General features: G+C 41.9%; 1 protein-coding gene across 1 annotated transcript in view; it reads left to right on the plus strand.

The window, feature by feature from the left end:
- Positions 1-21736, plus strand: part of CALN1 (calneuron 1) — a 425598-nt gene that overhangs the window by 78229 nt on the left and 325633 nt on the right. Inside the window, exon 2 of the mRNA XM_068524832.1 lies at positions 19872-19992. Coding sequence (XP_068380933.1) covers positions 19872-19992 — 121 coding nt within the window. The remainder of the gene's footprint in view (positions 1-19871; positions 19993-21736) is intronic.

Genomic DNA, 21736 nt, shown 5'->3' on the forward strand with positions numbered 1-21736 from the left:
GAGGAAATAAAAAAATGCCTAGAAATAAATGACAATGAAAACATGACGACCCAAAACCTATGGGGTGCAGCAAAAGCAGTTCTAAGAGGGAAGTTTATAGCAATACAATCCCACCTCAAGAAACAAGAAACATCTCAAATAAACAACCTAACCTTACACCTAAAGCAATTAGAGAAAGAAGAACAAAAAACCCCCAAAGTTAGCAGAAGGAAAGAAATCATAAAGATCAGACCAGAAATAAATGAAAAAGAAATGAAGGAAACGATAGCAAAGATCAATAAAACTAAATGCTGGTTCTTTGAGAAGATAAACAAAATTGGTAAAACATTAGCCGGGCTCATCAAGCAAAAAAGGGAGGACACTCAAATCAATAGAATTAGAAATGAAAAAGGAGAAGTAACAACTGACACTGCAGAAATACAAAGGATCATGAGAGATTAGTACAAGCAACTATATGCCAATAAAATGGACACATTCTTAGTAAAGCACAACCTTCTGAGACTGAACCAGGAAGAAATAGAAAATATAAACAGACCAATCACAAGCACTGAAATTGAAACTGTGATTAAAAATCTTCCAACAAACAAAAGCCCAGGACCAGATGGCTTCACAGGCAAATTCTATCAAACATTTAGAGAAGAGCTAACACCTATCCTTCTCAAACTCTTCCAAAATATAGCAGAGGGAGGAACACTCCCAAACTCATTCTACGAGGCCACCATCACCCTGATACCAAAACCAGACAAAGATGTCACAAAGAAAGAAAACTACAGGCCAATATCACTGATGCACATAGATGCAAAGATCCTCAACAAAATGCTAGCAAACAGAATCCAACAGCACGTTAAAAGGATCATACACCATGATCAAGTGGGGTTTATCCCAGGAATGCAAGGATTCTTCAATATACGCAAATCAATCAATGTGATACACCATATTAACAAACTGAAGGATAAAAACCATATGATCATCTCAATAGATGCAGAAAAAGGTTTTGACAAAATTCAACACCCATTTTATGATAAAAACCCTCCAGAAAGTAGACATAGAGGGAACTTACCTCAACATAATAAAGGCCATATATGACACACCCACAGCCAACATTGTTCTCAATGGTGAAAAACTGAAAGCATTTCCTCTAAGATCAGGAGCAAGACAAGGTTGCCCACTCTCACCACCATTACTTAACATAGTTTTGGAATTTTTAGCCACAGCAATCAGAGAAGAAAAAGAAATAAAAGGAATCCAAATCAGAAAAGAAGAAGTGAAACTGTCACTGTTTGCAGATGACATGATACTATACATAGATAATCCTAAGGATGCTACCAGAAAACTACTAGAGCTCATCAATGAATCTGGTAAAGTAGCAGGATACAAAATTAATGCACAGAAATCTCTTGCATTCCTATACACTAATGATGAAAAATCTGAAAGAGAAGTTAAGGAAGCACTCCTATTTACCATTACAACAAAAAGAATAAAATACTTAGGAATAAACCTACCTAAGGAGACAAAAGACCTGTATGCAGAAAACTATAAGACACTGATGAAGGAAATTAAAGATGTGACAAACAGATGGAGAGATATACCATGTTCTTGGATTGGAAGAATCAACATTGTGAAAATGACTATACTACCCAAAGCAATCTACAGATTCAATGCAATCCTTATCAAACTACCAATGACATTTTTCACAGAACTAGAACAAAAAATTTCACAATTTGTATGGAAACACAAAAGACCCTGAATAACCAAAGCAATCTTGAGAAAGAATAATGGAGCTGGAGGAATCAGGCTCCCTGACTTCAGAAATAACTGCTTTTTAGGGGAAACTCATGCTCAAAACTCAAAAACAGTTTTGAGAATGGATGGTTTTGGAAATCTTTCTACCATTGTGTGATTTTGTTGCTAAAAAACTGTTGTGAGTGTGCTATCTACGAACTCAAGTCTGTGAAGTTGAAAAATCTGGGGGCTTCCCTCTTGGCAGAGTGGTTAAGAATCTGTCTGCCAATGCAAGGGACACGGGTTCGAGCCCTGCCCCGGGAAGATCCCACATGCCGTGGAGCAACTAAGCCTGTGAGCCACAACTACTGAGCCTGTGCTCAAGAGCCACAGCTACTGAAGCCTGCGCGCCCAGAGTCCGTGTTCCACAACAAGAGAAGCCACCCAATGAGAAGCCCGCGCACCGCAAGGGAGAGTAGCCCCAGCTCACCACAACCAGAGGAAGCCCGCACACAGCAAGGAAGACCCAACACAGCCAAAAATAAAAACAAACAAATAAATTAATTAAAAAAAAATCTGGAAACAATTTTGTTAACTTCTTAAGAATCTTCCAAATGAAGAAATCGATTTTTTTTTGTTAAAAATGTGAAAGTGCAATCGCTTTGAATCAGTTTGCAAAATCACCTGTTGACGTTCAGGAAGATGAAACTTTACCAGCAAAAATCTTGGCATGCTTGTGGGATGGATTGAAGAATGAATATTGTGATTTAGTAAACACTGCCAATGACATTTTTCTTCCATTTGGATCTGTAAATTTTTTTTGAGGTGTATTTTTGGTTATGGCAGATGTTTTAATCAAGTATGGAAATACACCCAACCTAAAACCAGATCTTCAAATCACTGTATAACAAAATGTTATGTCAAGATTTTCAGTAAGCATGAATAATAGTAAATCACACTGCTTTCAATAAAAATCCAATTTCTGTATTTTGAGAAAAAAAGCATTCATTTAAGCAGTGTTTTAAATTTATTAGTCTAGAGTTGCACATAGAATTCTCATATTTCATACTGTTGTCTATTTGTGCTTTCCCTGTTTGTTTTAATAAAGTTGTCAGAGATTTGTCTGGTTTATTGCTTTTGTTTCAGAGCTCTTTTAATTTATCTGTTTTCTAATTCATCTCTCTCATTATTTCGTTTTTTCTGTTTTCTTAATTTATTTTGTTCTTTTTCTAAAACGTTCATGTTGAAGACTTTTATTTACTTATTTATTTATTTTTGGCTGTGTTGGGTCATTGTTGCTGCGAACAGGCTTTCTCTAGTTGCAGCGAGCGGGGGCTACTCTTTGTTGCGGTGCACGGGCTTCTCATTGCAGTGGCTTCTCTTGTTGCAGAGCTCGGGCTCTAGGTGCGTGGGCTTCAGTAGTTGTGGCTCACGGGCTCCAGAGTGCAGGCTCAGTAGTTATGGCACCCTGGCTTAGTTGCTCCGCTGCATGTGGGATCTTCCTGGACCAGGGCTCGAACCCCTGTCCCCTGCATTGGCAGGCGGATTCTTAACCATTGAGCCACCAGGGAAGCCCTTGAAGACTTATTTAGTGTTTATATTTTTCTTAAAAACAGTAAATGCATTTAAAGACCTCACAGCTTATCTGAATAATACTTTGCTATACCTCATATGCTTTTTAATAAGAACTATTTCCCTTTTTAAATTTTTAATAGAGCCTATAATTTAAATTTTAACTTAAACTTTGATCTAGGAGTATATTAAAAATTTCAATTTTAATGAATAAGTTCTAGAGATCGAAGGTACAGCATGGTGATTATAGCTAATAATACTGTATCATATACTTGAAACTTGCTAAGAGAGTAGGTCTTAAATGTTCTCACTACAAAAAGGAGAAAGGGTAATTATGGGACATGTTGGAGGTGTTAGGGAAAGCTATGGTGGTCATCCTTTTGCAACATATAAGGCTATCAACATCTTGTACGGCTTAGACTTACACAATGTTGTATGTCAGTTGTATCTCAACAAAGTTAGAAAAAAATGTCTTAGCATTTAAAAATATTGAATTTTATTATTGTTTCTGTTTGTATTCAACTGTCCCAGACCTGCTTTTGAAGACCTTTACTGAAGTTTGCTTTGTGGTCTTATATTTGATAAATTTTTGTAAATGTTCCACAGATATCTGAAAAGTGATCTCTGGGGGGGGGGGGTGTGGGGACACACACACACACTCATATACAGAGACACATCAAATCGGCCTTCATAGAAATATGTCTACATCATTCATATCCTCTTTGTTTTTGTTTTTTGCCCAGGTAATTTGCCAAAGGCTTAGAGGGTGTCTTTAAAATCTTCACCAGTTTTTAAAATCAAAAATATATTTAAATTATTTTTGCTTTATAATGATATGTATATGATGCAAAGAGGTTTGTGACTAATATATATATATATATATTTTTTGGATTTCCCCTTTTTTTTTTTTTTAAACTTTTTATTGGAGTACAGTTGATTTACAATGTTGTGTTAGTTTCAGGTGTACAGAGGATGATGATTTTTTTTTTAATTAATTAATTTATTTATTTATTTTTGGCTGTGTTGGGTCTTCGTTTCTGTGCGAGGGCTTTCTCTAGTTGCGGCAAGCGGGGGCCACTCTTCATCGCGGTGCGCGGGCCTCTCACCATCGCAGCCTCTCTTGTTGCGGAGGACAGGCTCCAGACGCGCAGGCTCAGCAGTTGTGGCTCACGGGCCTAGTTGCTCCGCGGCATGTGGGATCTTCCCAGACCAGGGCTCGAACCCGTGTCCCCTGCATTGGCAGGCAGACTCTCAACCACTGCGCCACCAGGGAAGCCCAATTTCCCCCTTTTTAAACATACCTTCACTATACTTTAAGTGCTTTTTATTTTAAATTGCTTTTCAGTTAGAACTTTCTTTTCTTTGACCTTTGCCTTTAAGTCTTTTTGCATAATTTAATTTGTAAACTTCTCTACTCATTTTACTTTAAATGACCTTTAAAGGCAGTATCGGGTAGTGATTGTGTCTCTGTTGTGTCTGCTTGCTGTTATGAAGGGAGCTGCGTTTCATCTTGTTCCTCTGTGAGTAACCTGTATTTTCTAACCTGGATGCTCAGAAGACATTTCCTTGTCTTTGAAATTCAGAAGTGTCACAAGGATATCTAGTTCTGTCAGCGTGGTCACTAAGCTAACGTGGATTATTTTCCTGCAACAAATGAAGAGATGCTGGATAAACATATAACAAAAAAGTTAACTCTGTAGCTCAGCCAGTCCTTCGCCTGCTTGCTTACAGATTTATCCTTCTCTCTCCCCCTGCTCCACTCTGTATAGTAGGGTCTGTCCAAGCAAACTGCGTTTCCAGATTCCCTGGCCAAAGGGAGGCACCAACAGGAGGTGAGAAGGTGAGGACAGAGAGGGGGGCTCCCCACCCCTACCTGCCTTTGACCGATGTCTCCATGGTGCCTCTCCCTCTTAAGGGTTCCTGCCCTGCATCTTGGCAGAGCAGAGCTTTTCCCTGCATGGTCCCAGATCCTATTGGGCGACCACTACCATGGTTCTAGCGCCTCTGGGCACCCCACCTTTGAGGTCCTGGTCATACTGCCATCGCCATATGTCCCTCCAGAGTAGGGGTAGGAGCAGCTTTCTGCTATTGCTAATCTCTGCTAACCAGCCTCTCGGCAAGGGGTTGGGGGGTGCTTTTCAGCCCTTCTGCCCCCTTGGTAGGTAGCTCACTGTTGCACATCTTTTTATTGAACTAGCTGACATAGGCTCTGTTTTCCTGACTACACTTTTCCTATTTTACACATTAAAATAACTTAGTGTGAAAGAAAGAAAGGGGAAACTCAGATCCCAGAGAGGAAAGCTTAGGGTTGGATGCTGCTTCAGGGTAGGGAAACCCCCAAAGGCTCTGGTAGTTGGGAGTCTTAATGTTCATGCTGGGGGGAAAGGTGTGGTCTTGGGTCCACCGCAGGCAGGAAGCAGGAACTCAGACCCTGTTTTGGCTGCCCGTCCCGTGAGAGGGGACTAGACTCAGTCTGCCCACTGCTCAGCAAAGTGGTTGAGATGCTTATGTCTACCAGGAGCTATGGCTGCCAAAGGAAAAGACCCCCGTGACAACTGAGAACTCCAAACCTGTGCCTTGGGGATGTGCAGTCCATATCTACACTACCCATGTGGTGCAGGCCTTCCAGGCCAAGAATGAATGGACAAACTGGTGCCCAGCTGGTGCAGCCTATGGCACCTGTGCCTCGGGCACAGATCTCTGCGCATGTGAAGCTCCAAAGGGAAAATCAACACCTGCTGAAGATGGCCCTGCCCACAAAGAGTGAAACCACACCTGGAAACTGTTTACTGCTAGAGAAATCAGAGAAGTACCACAAAGAAGATTAGTGCCTTAAGAAACTGAGATAATAGAATGAGATTCTGAAAGAAAATATGCAAAGGTCAGAGAATAAAAAGTATAAGGAAAGATTTATACTCAGTGATAAATGAAAGATGGATTTATAAAAGAAACTAAACTGCTGGCAATGGAAAACATCATCATTTAGATGAAAACTGAGCAGACAGGTTAAACTGTAAGTTAAGTTACAACTGAAAAAAGAATTTGTGAATGTAAAAATAATTTTGAGGAAATTGCTTACAAGATACACAGATAAAAATATGAAAATTTTAAACAAGTTTAAAGGGGGGGGGGGTGGGATGAATTGGGAGAGTGGGATTGACATATACATACGCTACTGATACTATGCATAAAATAGATAACTAATGAGAACCTATTATATAGCTCAGGGAACGCTACGCAGTGCTCTGTGGTGACCTAAGTGGGAAGGAAATCTGAAAAAGAGGGGACATAAGTATACGTACAACTGATTCACTTTGCTGCACAGGAGAAACTAACACAACATTGTAAAGCAGCTATACTCCAATAAAAATTAGTTAAAAAAAAGTTTAAGAAACTTGGAAAATACAATAATATATCAGTTAAAGTTTAGTTCAAGGACCAGTAACCACACTGCGTATTTTAAGAAGGAAGGGATTTAATACAGGGAATTTGATGCTTACAAAATTGTTGAAAGGCTGAAGGACTGGATTTTGGATGGCTCTCCAGAATGACTCCCGGAATAATTCAGATTGATCCTCCAGGAGATTTACTACCACTGAGACTGCCATTGGAATCTGCTTGCTGTTCCTAAAACTTCCTCTGGACCCCCCAAAAGCTGGAAAATGGACTTGAAGTTGATCTGAGGATTCAGAAGCCATTGCTCTTCTGCCACCACTTTGACTACTTCTTCACAGCCAGGAAACTGGAGAGTGGACAGTGGAACACTGTTGCAGGAAAACATCGTGTTTCCATGACTTTTCTTGCCTGTAGAAACAACCGGAAGTGGTCAGGAAAAAGACCTTCATCCAGCGGCATGCTGGAGCCAGCTCATACCAGCATATGAAAGACACTTGTTGGGGCTTCCCTGGTGGTGCAGTGGTTAGGAATCCACCTGCCAATGCAGGGGACACGGGTTCAAACCCTGGTCCGGGAAGATCCCACATGCCACGGAGCAACTATGCCCATGCGCCACAACCACTGACCCTGCGCTCTAGAGCCTGCGAGCCACAACTACTGAGCCCACGTGCCACAACTACTGAAGCCCGCGCACCTAGAGCCCATGCTCTGCAACCAGAGAAGCCACCATAATGAGAAGCCCATGCACCACAACGAAGAGTAGCCCCCACTCGCCGCAACTAAAGGAAGCCCACAGCAACAAGACCCAACACGGCCATAAATAAATAACTTAATTAATTAAAAGCAGGGGAAAAAAAGACACTTGTTAAATTTTCAGGAATTTTACGAGCCAGTTACTAAACATAGCCATTCTTAAATGCCTGATAAATGAAATATAAACTTAAATTCTCAGATGAAGTATAAACTTACAGTGAAATAAATCATATTACATCACAAAGGTAATAAATACTAAAAACTCTTCACTTCCTAATTATTTGACTACACTTTATTATTATCTATGGTTTTGTGGTTAATTTAGTCTATGACATGTATATGGTGAAAATACTGTATAATGGTGTGCTGGTATACTACTTCACATCTCTTCCCAATTCCATGTTCACTGATATCATCTTGTTGGCTCAGAATTGGCCATTGTGGGAGTATTTCTACCATGGATAGGGGTAAATGCTACAGATCAGGATGTTTTTTGAGACCCAGCACACCATACCGTTGTATTCATCTCTCTTCTACATTCTGAACTTGTGCAAGTGCTTTCTAATTTTGGAACTAATTCTCATACAGAGCTCTAGTAGCAATGGAGTCTGGAAAACAAAGTTATTAGCTTTTCAGCTTTTTTAATCTGATGGGGGATGAATGAATGTTGGATGAACCAGTCAAGAGTATTGAGCTTGAATGAAGAGGTCCAACATACATCTAATACATCTCTTTATGAAAGAGAGAATATCAAGCTGGGGAGAGAGCCTATATCTGAAATTATAGACTTAGAATGGTCCAGAATGAGTATTAACAGGTGAACAAGTAGATTTCTCATCAGCAACAAAATATCCTCCAAGTACTAAGTAAATAATTTGTAATTCTTTACCAAGTTGAACTATAATTCAGATGAGATTGAAATAAAGACTTTTTTTTTAAAGGACAGAGACCAAAAAGCTTTCCATTTATAATTCCTTAGTGAAAGAATTACTACATTCCCTTCATTAAGAAGGGAATTGAACCCAGAAGAGTGCAACAATGAGCAGAGAAATTAGTAAACTTGTAGAAAAGTCTAAGTAAGCATTGGTTGTAACATGCACCAATAACAACTACAATAATAATGACTGATATTGAGGGGTTTAAAAGTAAGGTTGAACTGAAATATTAGAAAACAATAGCATGGAAGAACAAAGCAATCCCAAAATGGTAAACAACCCAGTAGATAAAGGTAAAAAGCAAATTGTAGGAGAGGAAATGAGAATGGCCAAAAAACATACAACAAGATGCCTAAACTAGCAATCAAGGAAATCCAGTTAAAAATGAAACAGTCTGATCATACCCCGTGTCAGCAAGGCTATGGGGGAAATAGACATGCTGATAGGCTAATGGTGGGTCTGTAAGTTGCTACAACCATGATGATGATTTTAAAAGATGTTTACAAATTCTTTGATACTCCATCTTTCAAAAGGTGAAGCCTAATTTCTCTCTCCATGAGTGTAGGCTTTCCTTCGCATCTTGCTTTTAATGAACAGAATGTGTCAAAAATGACGGTGTGATTTCCAAGACCACATCATAAAAGGCCCCTCATTCTGTGTCTTGGGTCACCTGCTAGGGGAAGCCAGCTGTCATGTCATAAGAACACCTGAGCAGCCCTCTGGAGAGTCCCCTGAGGATGTTGTGAACAGCCATGAGTACACCATCTTGGAAGTGGATCTTCCAGCTGCAGTCACACCTTCTGACGGTGGTAGCCCTGATCAGTGTCTTGACTGCAACCTTATGAGAACTCCGGAGCCAGAACCACCCAGCAGAGAAATTCCTGATTCCTGAGCCACAGAACCTGTGAGATAATAAATATTTGCTGTTTTAAGCCACTAAGTTCAAGGGTAGTTTGTTATGTAGTGACAGACAACTAACCCAACCACTTTGGAGAGCACTTTGGAAAAATTCTGTAATATTTTATCTAGGTATGTAGGCTAGAGAAATTCCCCTAAATTTATGCAAAGAGACACACGAAGATGTTCTTTGCGGAATACCTTTCTTTCAATTGGATAGTGGGTAAATGAATTGCAATATGCTTTTACAATGGAAAACTATGGCACAGTTAAAAGTAAATTACGTATATGGATTTGGGTAAGTCCCTAAACTCTAATATAGATTGAAATGTGTAAATTGCAAAAGCATATGTACAGTGTGATATTATTTATGTAAATTGAAAGATATATACAGCGATACTATAATATATTCTATATAGTTACACCCAAACGTAGGAAAATTTAAAATAATGGACCGGAAGGATACATTCCACCTCCAGAATAGTGTTGTCACAGCTGAGTGAAGGAGGTGGAGGAGTAGCATAGATGGGCAGGGCTTCGATGTAAGATATTTCTTTGAAAAAAATCTAAAGCAAATGAGTAAAAATATTAGCCCATGTTCAATCTGGTTGGTGGGTCCATGGGTGAATTATATTATTTGCTGAATTTGCCGTTTGTTTGAAATACTCTTTGTTGCCAGTAATGTAGATTTTCATTCCGCTACTGTTTTTGGATTTCTCCTTTGCTTTGCAAAGACCAGCACCTTTTCCAAATCAGCTTGCCTCTCAGCAAGCTGTCTTTGCTTTCTGACTTGATATCTCCTCACTGTATGCTGAGATTTCCTTATGAATTTGCATTCTTATTTCATTCTTACTTCATAGACACCCTGGTTTCTTACTTATTTTTAAGGATGTAACCAGAAGCTTTGTAAAACTGTCTTCTTTCTTGTATCATATTATTGTTGACAATCTGTTTTTGGCTCTACTTCTTCTTGAAAGTGCTTCTTCCTCTGATGATGCAGAATTTTTATTTAGACCCTCATGTTGGTGTTTTCTGCTTACTCATTCCTGTCAAATTTGAGCTGTATCCAAACCCTCCTTGCCAATTGGCCTGCCCCTGCAGGATCTTTACAAGAGAACACAAATTGTTTTATAAGTGCTTAGCCCAACGCTCAGCTGGTATCCATCTAGTGCCTCTTTGCTGGCGTAAGTAGGGATCTTCTTGTCCCTATAACTTAACTCTTGGACTCTGAGGAGGAGACATACGTTTCTGGGGTTTCTGAGGTCTTCTGCAGTTCTTCCTTAATCAAAAGCAATACACGAAAAACCATAAACCCCACAGGTCATTGTTCATACTGACACTCATGCCCATAACGAATTTCACATCTTCACGTGCAGGGCCCATGCCTCAGACCCTTCTATTCCTAGCCGTGTTGCAGACTGGGAGGGATGATCCCTGGGTAGCTAGAGGAAGGGGATTGTTGATTCACAGTGGTGCTAAGGGCAGTGGGGATTTGACCCTGGCTACTTTGAAAAAGCAATTCCAACAGAGTCCGAAGGGTGATTGTCTGATGTCATGGTTGGTCATCCCAGAGTCCCAGAAATAGAAGGGAATTTGGGTAGATAAAAATCTCCTCTTATTCCTTTACTATCTGACTCTATTATTTAGTCTGCATTCAAAGTGTGGGTATGCCACTGATTATTTTCCATTTTAATCCTAACTGTGCCGACTTAATGGAAGCTTCTTCCACACCCTGGCATTGGTGCTGTTGAGAATATGATTATTTTTGTGTGCCTTCATGGATATTTTTAGGGGAATTTGGCAAAGGCTCTTACACGGTTGGGTAGGCTCTTTAACGTCTAGAATGCGGGGTCAACATTGCCCCATGTAGTCTGCTAAATGGAGGACAGAAACCCCAGCAGTGGATTCCAGGCACTCAGAACATGGCCCAAACTTCAGCTGACATCTTGTACCTCCTTTCTTATTTTGTTTTGTTTTTTTTTTTTTTTTAGAAATCCACGTTCTTTTATTTTTATTTATTTATTTTTATTTATGACTGTGTTGAGTCCTCGTTTCCGCGCGAGGGCCCTCTCCAGCTGTGGCAAGCGGGGACCACTCTTCATCGCGGTGCGCGGGCCTCTCACCATCGTGGCCTCTCTTGTTGCGGAGCCCAGGCTCCAGACGCGCAGGCTCAGTAATTGTGGCTCACGGGCCCAGTCGTTCCGTGGCACGTGGGATCTTCCCAGACCAGGGCTCGAACCCGTGTCCCCTGCATTGGCAGGCAGATTCTCAACCACTGCGCCACCAGGGAAGCCCCTTATTTTGTTTTTTTAATTTAAAACAAAGGATATTATGGGGTTTTATTTCCATATATATTTCAAATGTTTATGACATTTAAATGCTTCAAATATTACTTTTTAATACTAGACCTTTCAGTGTGGTATAATAATTCTGTTTGAATAACACATTGTATATAGAGTATTTTTTTGGATTAAAAATTTTTTTAATTTCTTTAACTATGGTTGATTTATAATATTGTGTTAGTTTCAGGTGTACAGCTTCAGATTCTTTTCCATTTTAGGTTATTACAAGACACTGAATATAGTTCCACGTGCTACATAGTGAATCCTAGTTATTTATCTATTTTATATATAGTAGTGTGTACCTATTAATCCTATACTCCTAATTTATCCCTCCCCATCCCCTTTCCCCTTTGATAACCATAAGTTCGTTTTCTATGTCTGCTGTACCTCCTTTCCAAAGTCCATCTAAGACTTTTAAAAATCTTAAATTAAGTTCTTTGAAAACATTTCAAAGGCAAGTTCAAATACATTTCTCTACGTGTCTTTCTTCCTCTCTGTCTGTATCTGTAGCCCATTACCAGAAATTGATGCAACTTAAAGTACTCTAGAGAGAAGTGCTTCTCAAACTAAACTATTTGTGGGGAAGGACTAGTGTTTTTGTTTTGTTTCATTTTTTGTTTAAAGCTCCAGTCCTTGGCAGAGTGATTTCTGTAAAATGCAGAAAGAACGAATTAGTGGAAAAATAAAATAAAAAAAGCAAAGATATACAAAAATCAAGTCAACTGGTCACACGCTTAGGTGTTGGAACAATGCTCCAAATTGCTATAAAAATGTCAATGCTTTCTTTCAATTCCTGTCCTTATCTATCTCGTTGCAAAGAAGCAGTAGAGAGTATTCAGCAGTAGAGAGTATTCAGCTGGCAGTAGAGAGTATTCAGCTGACTCAGTATTCTGAGTCGTGTTGCTTAAGAGGCCCTGCAGAATTATGTTCTGGGGTACTCTTTACCCAGAGTAATAACATCAGCCTACAGGAATGTGCCTGGGTCTTCAGCACTGCTGAGAAAAAAAATGGAAGAGTTAGTCTGGGCTCGCCAGAGAAACATAACCAATAGGATATATATAGAGGAAGAAATTTATCATAAGGAATTGGCTCAGATGGTTTTGGAGGCTGAGAATTCCTACAGCCTGGCGAGCTGGAAACCCAGGAGAGCTATTGGTGTACGCTCCAGCCGGAGTCCAAGTCCAAAGGCAGGAGAAGACCAATGTCCCAGCTCACACAGACAGAAAGAACACATTTTCCCTTACTTTTCCTTTTTGTTTTATTCAGGCCTCTAACAGATTGGATAAGGCCCAGCCACCTTGGGAAGGGCAATCTGCTTTACTCAGACTACCGACTTAAATGTTAATCTCACCCCAAAACACTCTCACAGACACACCCAGAGTAATGTTTAACTAAATATCTGGGCACCCTGTGACCCAGTCAAGTTGACACAAAATTAACTGTCTCTGAAGAGCATCATCTCTTGACATCTCTCAAGTCAAAGTGTGTGGGCCTCTTTGTTTGTTTGTTTGTTTGTTTGTTTTAACATCTTTATTGGAGTATAATTGCTTTACAATGGTGTGTTAGTTTCTGCATTATAACAAAGTGAATCAGCTATACATATACATATATCCCCATGTCTCCTCCCTCTTGTGTCTCCCTCCCTCCCACCCTCCCTATCCCACCCCTCTAGATGGTCACAAAGCACCGAGCTGATCTCCCTGTGCTATGCGGCTGCTTCCCACTAGCTATCTGGTTTATGTTTGGTAGTGTATATATGTCCATGCCACTCTCTCACTTTGTCCCAGCTTACCCTTCCCCCTCCCCGTATCCTCAAGTCCATTTTATTCCCGTCTTGCCCCTAGGTTCTTCATGACCTTTTTTTTTTTTTTTTTTTAGATTCCATATATATGTGTTAGCATACAGTATTTGTTTTTCTCTTTCTGACTTACTTCAGTCTGTATGACAGATTCCAGGTCCATCCACCTCACTACAAATAACTCAATTTCATTTCTTTTTATGGCTGAGTAATATTCCATTGTATATATGTGCCACATCTTCTTTATCCATTCATCTGTTGATGGACACTTAGGTTGCTTCCATGTCCTGGCTATTGTAAATAGAGCTGCAATGAACACTGTGGTACATGACTCTTTTTGAATTATGGTTTCCTCAGGGTATATGCCCAGTAGTGGGATTGCTGGGTCGTATGGTAGTTCTATTTTTAGTTTTTTAAGGAACCTCCATACTGTTCTCCATAGTGGCTGGATCAATTTACATTCCCACCAACAGTGCAAGAGGGTTCCCTTTTCTCCACACCCTCTCCAGCATTCATTGTTTGTAGATTTTTTGATGATGGCCATTCTGACTGGTGTGAGGTGATACCTCATTGTAGTTTTGATTTGCATTTCTCTAATGATTAGTGATGTTGAGCATCCTTTCTTGTGTTTGTTGTCAATCTGCATATCTTCTTTGGAGAAATGTCTATTTAGGTCTTCTGCCCATTTTTGGATTGGGTTGTTCGTTTTTTTGATTTTGAGCTGCATGAGCTGCTTGTAAATTTTGGAGATTAATCCTTTGTCAGTTGCTTCATTTGCAAATATTTTCTCCCATTCTGAGGGTTGTCTTTTCTTCTTGTTTATGGTTTCTTTTGCTGTGCAAAAGCTTTTAAGTTTCATTAGGTCCCATTTGTTTATTTTTGTTTTCATTTCCATTTCTCTAGGAGGTGGGTCAAAAAGGATCTTGCTGTGATTTATGTCATAGAGTGTTCTGCCTATGTTTTCTTCTGAGAGTTTGATAGTGTCTGGCCTTACATTTAGGTCTTTAATCCATTTTGAGTTTATTTTTGTGTATGGTGTTAGGGAGTGTTCTAATTTCATTCTTTTACGTGTAGCTGTCCAGCTTTCCCAGCACCACTTACTAAAGAGGCTGTCGTTTCTCCACTGTATATTCTTGCCTCCTTTATCAAAGATAAGGTGACCATATGTGCGTGGGTTTATCTCTGGGCTTTCTGTCCTGTTCCATTGATCTATATTTCTGTTTTTGTGCCAGTACCATACTGTCTTGATTACTGTAGTTTTGTAGTATAGTCTGAAGTCAGGGAGTCTGATTCCTCCAGCTCCGTTTTTCTTTCTCAAGGTTGCTTTGGCTATTCGGGGTCTGTTGTGTTTCCATACAAATTGTGAAATTTTTTGTTCTATTCTGTGAAAAATTCCAGTGGTAGTTTGATAGGGATTGCATTGAATCTGTAGATTGCTTTGGGTAGTATAGTCATTTTCACAATGTTGATTCTTCCAGTCCAAGAACATGGTATATCTCTCCATCTATTTGTATCATCTTTAATTTCTTTCATCAGTGTCTTATAATTTTCTGCATACAGGTCTTTTGTCTCCTTAGGTAGGTTTTATTCCTAGATATTTTATTCTTTTTGTTGCCATGGTAAATGGGAGTGTTGTCTTTGGTTTATTACTTTGCCAAGAAATGTACCAGTTCTTCAAGGCTGAAAACAGGAACCCACCCCTTTGTTTTTAACCTGCTGACATCTTGTCCTTGATGTGACCATGAGGCCAGGTGATACCCAGGAAACAGACTCTTTTTCAGCTCTGGTGCTTTTCATTCAAACAGCCCCCTCCTCCTGATACAGTCAGCTGCTTGCTGACACCGCTCATTGCTGGGGCCCCCAGTGCTCTGTTGCTGACATACTGGATCCCTTGGCACCATAGTGTGCAATGCCAGCCAGCTTCTCTCTGAAACTCACCCTCTGCCAGGTCCTTCCTGACCCTCCTTCAAAACACAGTGTGTTTTATCTTCCACCTAACGTATCATGAATTTCTTTTGCCCTGCATCCTACTTAACATAATCCTTAGCAAAGAATTACTGATGATGTTTATTGAGAACATACCTGATGCTAAATCAAGTGCTTTCCATACCTTATCTTATTTCATAGTTACAAAAATACTATTCAGTATGTATCCAAACCCCAGTTTTACGTAGGAGGAGACTGAGGCTTACAGAGGTTAATTAAGTTACCTACATGGCTAATCAGAGCAGAGCTAGGATTTAAATCTAACACTGCTTTTGACCAGAAAGCCTTGATTCTTAGCCAGGAAACCATACTGCCTTACAGAAAATACAGAAAAATTGTTCACATGGTTAACAGTCACTTAAATAATATTTCTCAATGAGTAAAATGGCTGTTGAAAAGAAATATATATATATATATATATATATATCCATTGCCCACCATGTAAGGATCCATCTCTTAAGTTTTAGCTCAGGACTGTGTTTTCCTTTGCTGATGAACTTGTATATTTCCCTTCCATAGCCAAAGAGAGGATCTTAAAGCTTGGGTTTCCCCAGGTGGCTTGGAGTGAAATTTAGTCCTTAATTGCAGCAGCTGTTTTTAGCTTACTTGGTATAATGCTCTTCCCTTTTTTGAACATGACTTTATTTATCTATATGGCTGGTTCAATTGCACGTGTCTTCTTTCCCACTAGACTTTGAGCATTTTGGGTGAATGAACTGAATAGGTACCTAATTTTGTAAGCTGCTTTTTCCAGAAGCAATTATGTTGGTCTTTCAAGTGGGACTGAGTTGTGACCAGTTTTTTCTGCAAAGTACTCAGCGTTTCTTCTGTGGCTGAACGTGGCTTGGACACGTGTGTTTGAGTATAACCTTGTTACCGCGGCTGTAAAAATGTGTGGGTGGCGGGTCCAAAGCTTCAGGCAACCAAGTAAAGGGTGATAATGGGAAGCTATTTACAAAATGCTGAGAAACTAGAGTGATGAGTGGTGAAATGGGGAGAAATGCTTTCCGGACCTGTATCGACCTGAGGGGGGCCACCCTCCAGGTGGCAAAATTAGAGAAGATCAGTGTGGGTATTTCCCCATGTTTACGAAGGATTTAAACGATGGTTAAAAATAACAGCTGGTGAGACTACTGGGTCCCGGGGCCAGTGCTGAGAGGGAAGCTGAAACCACACAGGAAGCGTTAGCCAGTGTTGATGTCTCATCCCCTGGACCGTGAGAATCTGTCCAGGCTGAAATGACCACGGCCACACATGGCGCCCCAAATCAGGACTGGCCTTAGGAAAGGGAGAGCAGTCCTAGCTCGTGCATCTGATTCTCTCCTTTAAACCTGTCTGGTCTGAAATTTAACTTTGAGAAAAGAGGAGATGGTAGTTGAAGTCTTCTTCCAAAGAAAGGTTCTTGCATATTTATGTATAAGGATAGATTTGGCCGGGAGGGGGAAAGTCCGACTTATATCAATAGTTAGCTGAAGATGTACCCCTTATAACTGGCAAAGGCATGCGTACTCTGGAACTCCCCCGTCACTTGCGATTGGCCGGTGGATGTATGTACGTTTTGTTAGCTGTGGAAAGAGTTAAGACTGCGTTGGAGGCTGGCGGCTGGCTCTTGCCTCTGCCATGTGTTTGGGGCCCAGAACATTTGTGAGAGTTGTCCCAGTTGTTATGATGAGAGAAAAGTACCTTCGATAGAAATAGAGAAATCAGGAAGTGTGGCCTATTTTTTAGGAAGATTATTAGTTCGTTTTTCTACATCTTGAGTTTGAAATGAGAGTTTGACATCCAGGTGGAAATGTCTGGTGCTGAGCTGAGGCTGCTTGTTGAAAGAGCGCTTAGGCAGCTTGTGTTCTAGATCGGATTCTTTCACTAACTTGCATCCTGCTCTGGGTCAAGCCCTGTAACGTTTAGGAGTCTCTTGGGTTGATCTCTAAGTCAGCAGCTCTCAGCCCATACAGGGGCATGCTGGGGTGAGCTCTAGTTGGGAGGGAGAGAGAGAGGAAGGGTGTCCTCTCGGGCCTGTCACTCAGTGGTGTCACAGGGAAAAGAAGACAGGGGCCCCCGCCCCCCTCCAAACATCCTTCATCAGGGACAGTTGCTGTCATGAGTGTGGCTTGAGGGATGGCAAGGTTTGGGAGCCCGGAAGCCCTGAGCAGTCATCCCCAGAGACTGGACTTCTGTCGCTGTCTCTTCCTGTAATTTACACCTTGTTACTCCTGTAGTTTACACCTTGTTACTCAGCAGTGCCCGGAGGGGCCGCTAGGACCACTCCAGCTTAACGCACAGACACAAACTTTAGTGCCCAAAGGGACCCTATGGGGGACTCACATGGAGAATGATAGGTGTGTGGGGAGAGAGCACAGGGGCCGATTCTCTCCCACAGAACCCCTGTCAGGGAGGCCCTCAGCCTCTGCTTGGATGCCCCCATTGGCGGGGAGATTACCCCTTCTGGTGCTGCCCAGTTTACCTTCCTGGAGCTCTGTTAAAAGGGTGTTCCCTACCCGCACCCTAGAATTGACTCCCCCTCCTGCCTGCCAATTCCCTAATTCCGCTCAGAGGTTTCTCAATCCTCTTAGCCCCCTTTGCAGATGGAGAAGCAGAACCGGACGTGCCCCGTGGCTCACTCACTACAACGGAGCTTGCTCTTTCCCCTATAGAGAGATCCAACTTTCTCTCTCTCTCTCTTTTTTCATATTCTTTTCCATTATGGTTTATTACAGGATATTGAATATAGTTCCCTGCGCTAAAAAATAAGACCTTGTTTTTTTTTTTAACATCTTTGTTGGAGTATAGTTGCTTTACAATGGTGTGTTAGTTTCTGCTTTATAACAAAGTGAATCAGCTATACATATACATATATCCCCCTATCTCCTCCCTCTTGTGTCTCCCTCCCACCCTCCCTATCCCACCCCTCTAGGTGGTCACAAAGCACCGATCTGATCTCCCTGTGCTATGTGATTGCTTCCCACTAGCTATCTATTTTACGTTAGGTAGTGTATATATGTCCATGCCACTCTCTCACTTTGTCCCAGCTTACCCTTCCCCCTCCTTGTGTCCTCAAGTCCATTCTCTATGTCTGCGTCTTTATTCCTGTCCTGCCCCTAGAAGACCTTGTTTTTTATCCGTTCAATATATAATAGTTTGCATCCCAAGCTCCCAGTCCAACCCTCCCCTGCCCCCCACCCCCAACCTTGGCAACCACAAGTCTGTTCTCTATGTCTGTGAGTCTGCTTCTGTTTTGTAGATAAGTTCATCTATGTTCTATTTTAGATTCCACATATAAGTGATATCATATGATATTTATCTTCCTCTTTCTGACTTACTTCGCTTAGTATGATAATCTCTTGGTCCATCCATGTTGCTGCAAATGGCATGATTTCATTCTTTTTTATGGCTGAGTAGTATTCCATTGTATATATGTACCACATCTTCTTTATCCATTCATCTGTCGATGGACATTTAGGTTGTTTCCATGTTTTGGCTATTGTAAATAGTGTTGCTATGAACATAGGGGTGCATGTGTCTTTTTGAATTAAGAGTTTTGTCTGGTTATATGCCCAGGAGTGGGATTGCTGGATCATATGGCAACTCTAGTTTTTTGAGGAACCTCCACGCTGTGAGAGACTCATCCTTTTAACTGTGTCTCTCTTCCCTCCCTTTCACCTTAGTCTGGAGCCTCTGGCCCGCCTTGCACTGGTGGGAACTTCAAAGTCCCAGGGGCGGTGCTCTGATACAAGGAGCTTGGAGGGTTTGTTCATCTGGTCTAAGGGGAAGCTTTCATTTCCTGTGAGCATGCTGGAAGCTGCTTTGTTTTGGGGCATCTTGAGATGCTACCCACCTTTCCTGCAGGGCAGGTGTGATTGGTGTCTCAGAGGGCTGTGCTCACAAGCCACTTGTGCAGGCAGGTACAGGGCTCCTTCTCAGAGGTACAGACGGTTGTCTGTGTTTACTCAGAGTCTGGCATTTCCGACCTGCTTTGAGTGCAGTATAAGTGCAGCACCTGCTTTACCTGGGAAAAGTGAAACACCTGGATTTCCGCACGGTCATGGCTAAGACATATGGTCACTGGACAGCCTCACATTTTGGGGTGTGCAGTCCTTTCCTTTGAGGGTGGAGGAAGGGTTTATCAGGCCAGGGAAAGGAGCAGAGAGTATCCTTGTTTGCATGGAGAGACAGTTGGATGATGCCGGGGTATCCCACAGTCTGCCAGGACCACATGGCTCAAGTTCATCATTAAATGGGGAAAATGAAGTAAGACGTACAATGAAGGAAGGGACAGAACTTGGGATCCTTCGGGAATTGCTCTGGCCGCGGGGACCCTGGAATTCTCTGACTTTCCCTCTACCAATGTTATTGTTATTTAAAAAATACTCCTGGCCATCTGAACACCAGGGTGGTCCTTCAAGGAAGGGAAGGAGGAATGGATGATGATGTCTTTCTTTCCCCTGCCCCCTGTCTCTTGTGAGCAGGGAGAAGATGCCTTTTCACCATGTGACCGCCGGCCTGTTGTACAAGGGGAATTACCTCAACCGATCTCTCTCTGCTGGCAGCGACAGCGAGCAGCTAGCTAACATCTCTGTGGAGGAGCTTGACGGTAAGGAGCCCGCCTTGCGTGGGAGGTTCGCCACCCAAGGGAGGCGTCTGGGGCTATTGCGCATCTGACACGCTGGCCGTCAGTTGTGGCCAAGTCTAACCATGGTGCAGCAGGAAAGAGTTCAGAGATCACTTCTGCCTCAATGACTTCTTTGTGTGGGATGGACCTGGTAGCCTGAAAAATCTACGGTGAATATTTTGTTTCCTTTGGATACCAAAAGGAACCCTTTGACTGGGGAGACAGGCTTCTACTCCTGACACGTATTTTCCAGTTGATGGAATCTTGATCGCCAATAGTGTTGCCCTGTTTCCATCTTGTCATTCACCATGGGGCCCAGCTGCGGGGAGGTCATAGGCCTGTTAATGGCCGTCTCTTGACTTGTGGCCATGGTGCTTTGAATCCTGCCCAGATCAGAATCATCTGGAAGCTGTGTCTAGGTGGGAATGGCCGGCAATTATTTTGATTGCCTCTGTGCCTCTGTAACAGTGTAGCCTTGGCTTTGGGATGGGAACGAACCTGGGGACATGATGACTGAATTCATCCTGGGACAGTGACCCTTTGTATCCTGGGGAGATCAACTCCTTGATTAAAAAAAAAAAATTAAAACAAGGAAGAAGGATTTTGTTTTTGATTTTTAGAATAGAGAATTAGGTTGATTCAGCCAGATGTTTGCCTAGGTACTGCATCTGCTGAGGCCACGCCAGATTGGTTTCCCTTCTTGTTTTGGAATGCTGTGTTCCTGGTGACACTGTTTTACAACAAGAAGTTTAAATTTACTGTCTAAAATAGGGAAGTTAAAATTACCCCAGATGGCCCATATCTTTGCTTTGAGTGTAATGGTCTGAACCAGTGTGATTTCTTTGTGCACATTTCTTACAAGGGGTATGGTAGGCAGGGAGATTCAGCTCTGGGCCAGGGAAGACAGACTTGCTTCATGAAGGGCACGAGATGGGGCAGGCGAAGGACAGGGCTGTCGGATAGCTTTCTTGCTGTCACCCGTGTTGTTTGCTTGCTTCTCGACAGGCATACCATGTTTTATTACACTTTGCTTTATTGCACTTCGCAGATACTGCATTTTTTACGGATTGAAGGTTTGGGGCAACACTGCATTGTCAAATGCTGGTTAGCATTTTTTAGCAATAAAATATTTTAAAATTAAGGTATGTACATTGTTTGTTTGGACCTAATGCTATCACACATTTAATAGACTACAGCGTAGTGCAAACGTAACTTTTATAGGCACTGGGAAACTAAAAGATTCGGTGATTCGCTTTATTGTGCTATTTGCTTTATTGCAGCGGTCTGGAACCGAGTGCGTGGTATCTCTGAAGCCTCCCTGTAGAGGCTTGTTTATGTCCATGATGGAGCAGTGGAGCTCAGCGGCCAGTGGGCTGGGTCTGGAGGAGAGGCCAGAGGATATTAGAGGAAGAGGAGTGATGTGGGCAGAGCCAGACTCCCTAGGCCCAGCATCTGCTCACTGTGGTCTGGACAGACTGGGGGCCAGAGAGGAGAGTAGTATCCTCAGGTCTCCTAGCCTTCAGCTGGCCAGAGGATATTTGGACAAGGACACGGAAGCAGAAAATAGAGCCCTGACCTCCTCCAAAATGAGCCCATCCTGGTGGCCACAAACGAAGCCGAGGCTGAGCTGGGTGTGTCGGCAAAGTGAGGTGAGGCCCAGGCTTTCCTGTGTCCTGGGGAGGAGTCCTAGCTAGTGGGGAGCAGGGCAGTGGTGCATTGATTTGGG

This window comes from Eschrichtius robustus, chromosome 16, assembly GCF_028021215.1.
Source record: "Eschrichtius robustus isolate mEscRob2 chromosome 16, mEscRob2.pri, whole genome shotgun sequence".
In the NCBI taxonomy this organism is placed as follows: Eukaryota; Metazoa; Chordata; class Mammalia; order Artiodactyla; family Eschrichtiidae; genus Eschrichtius; species Eschrichtius robustus.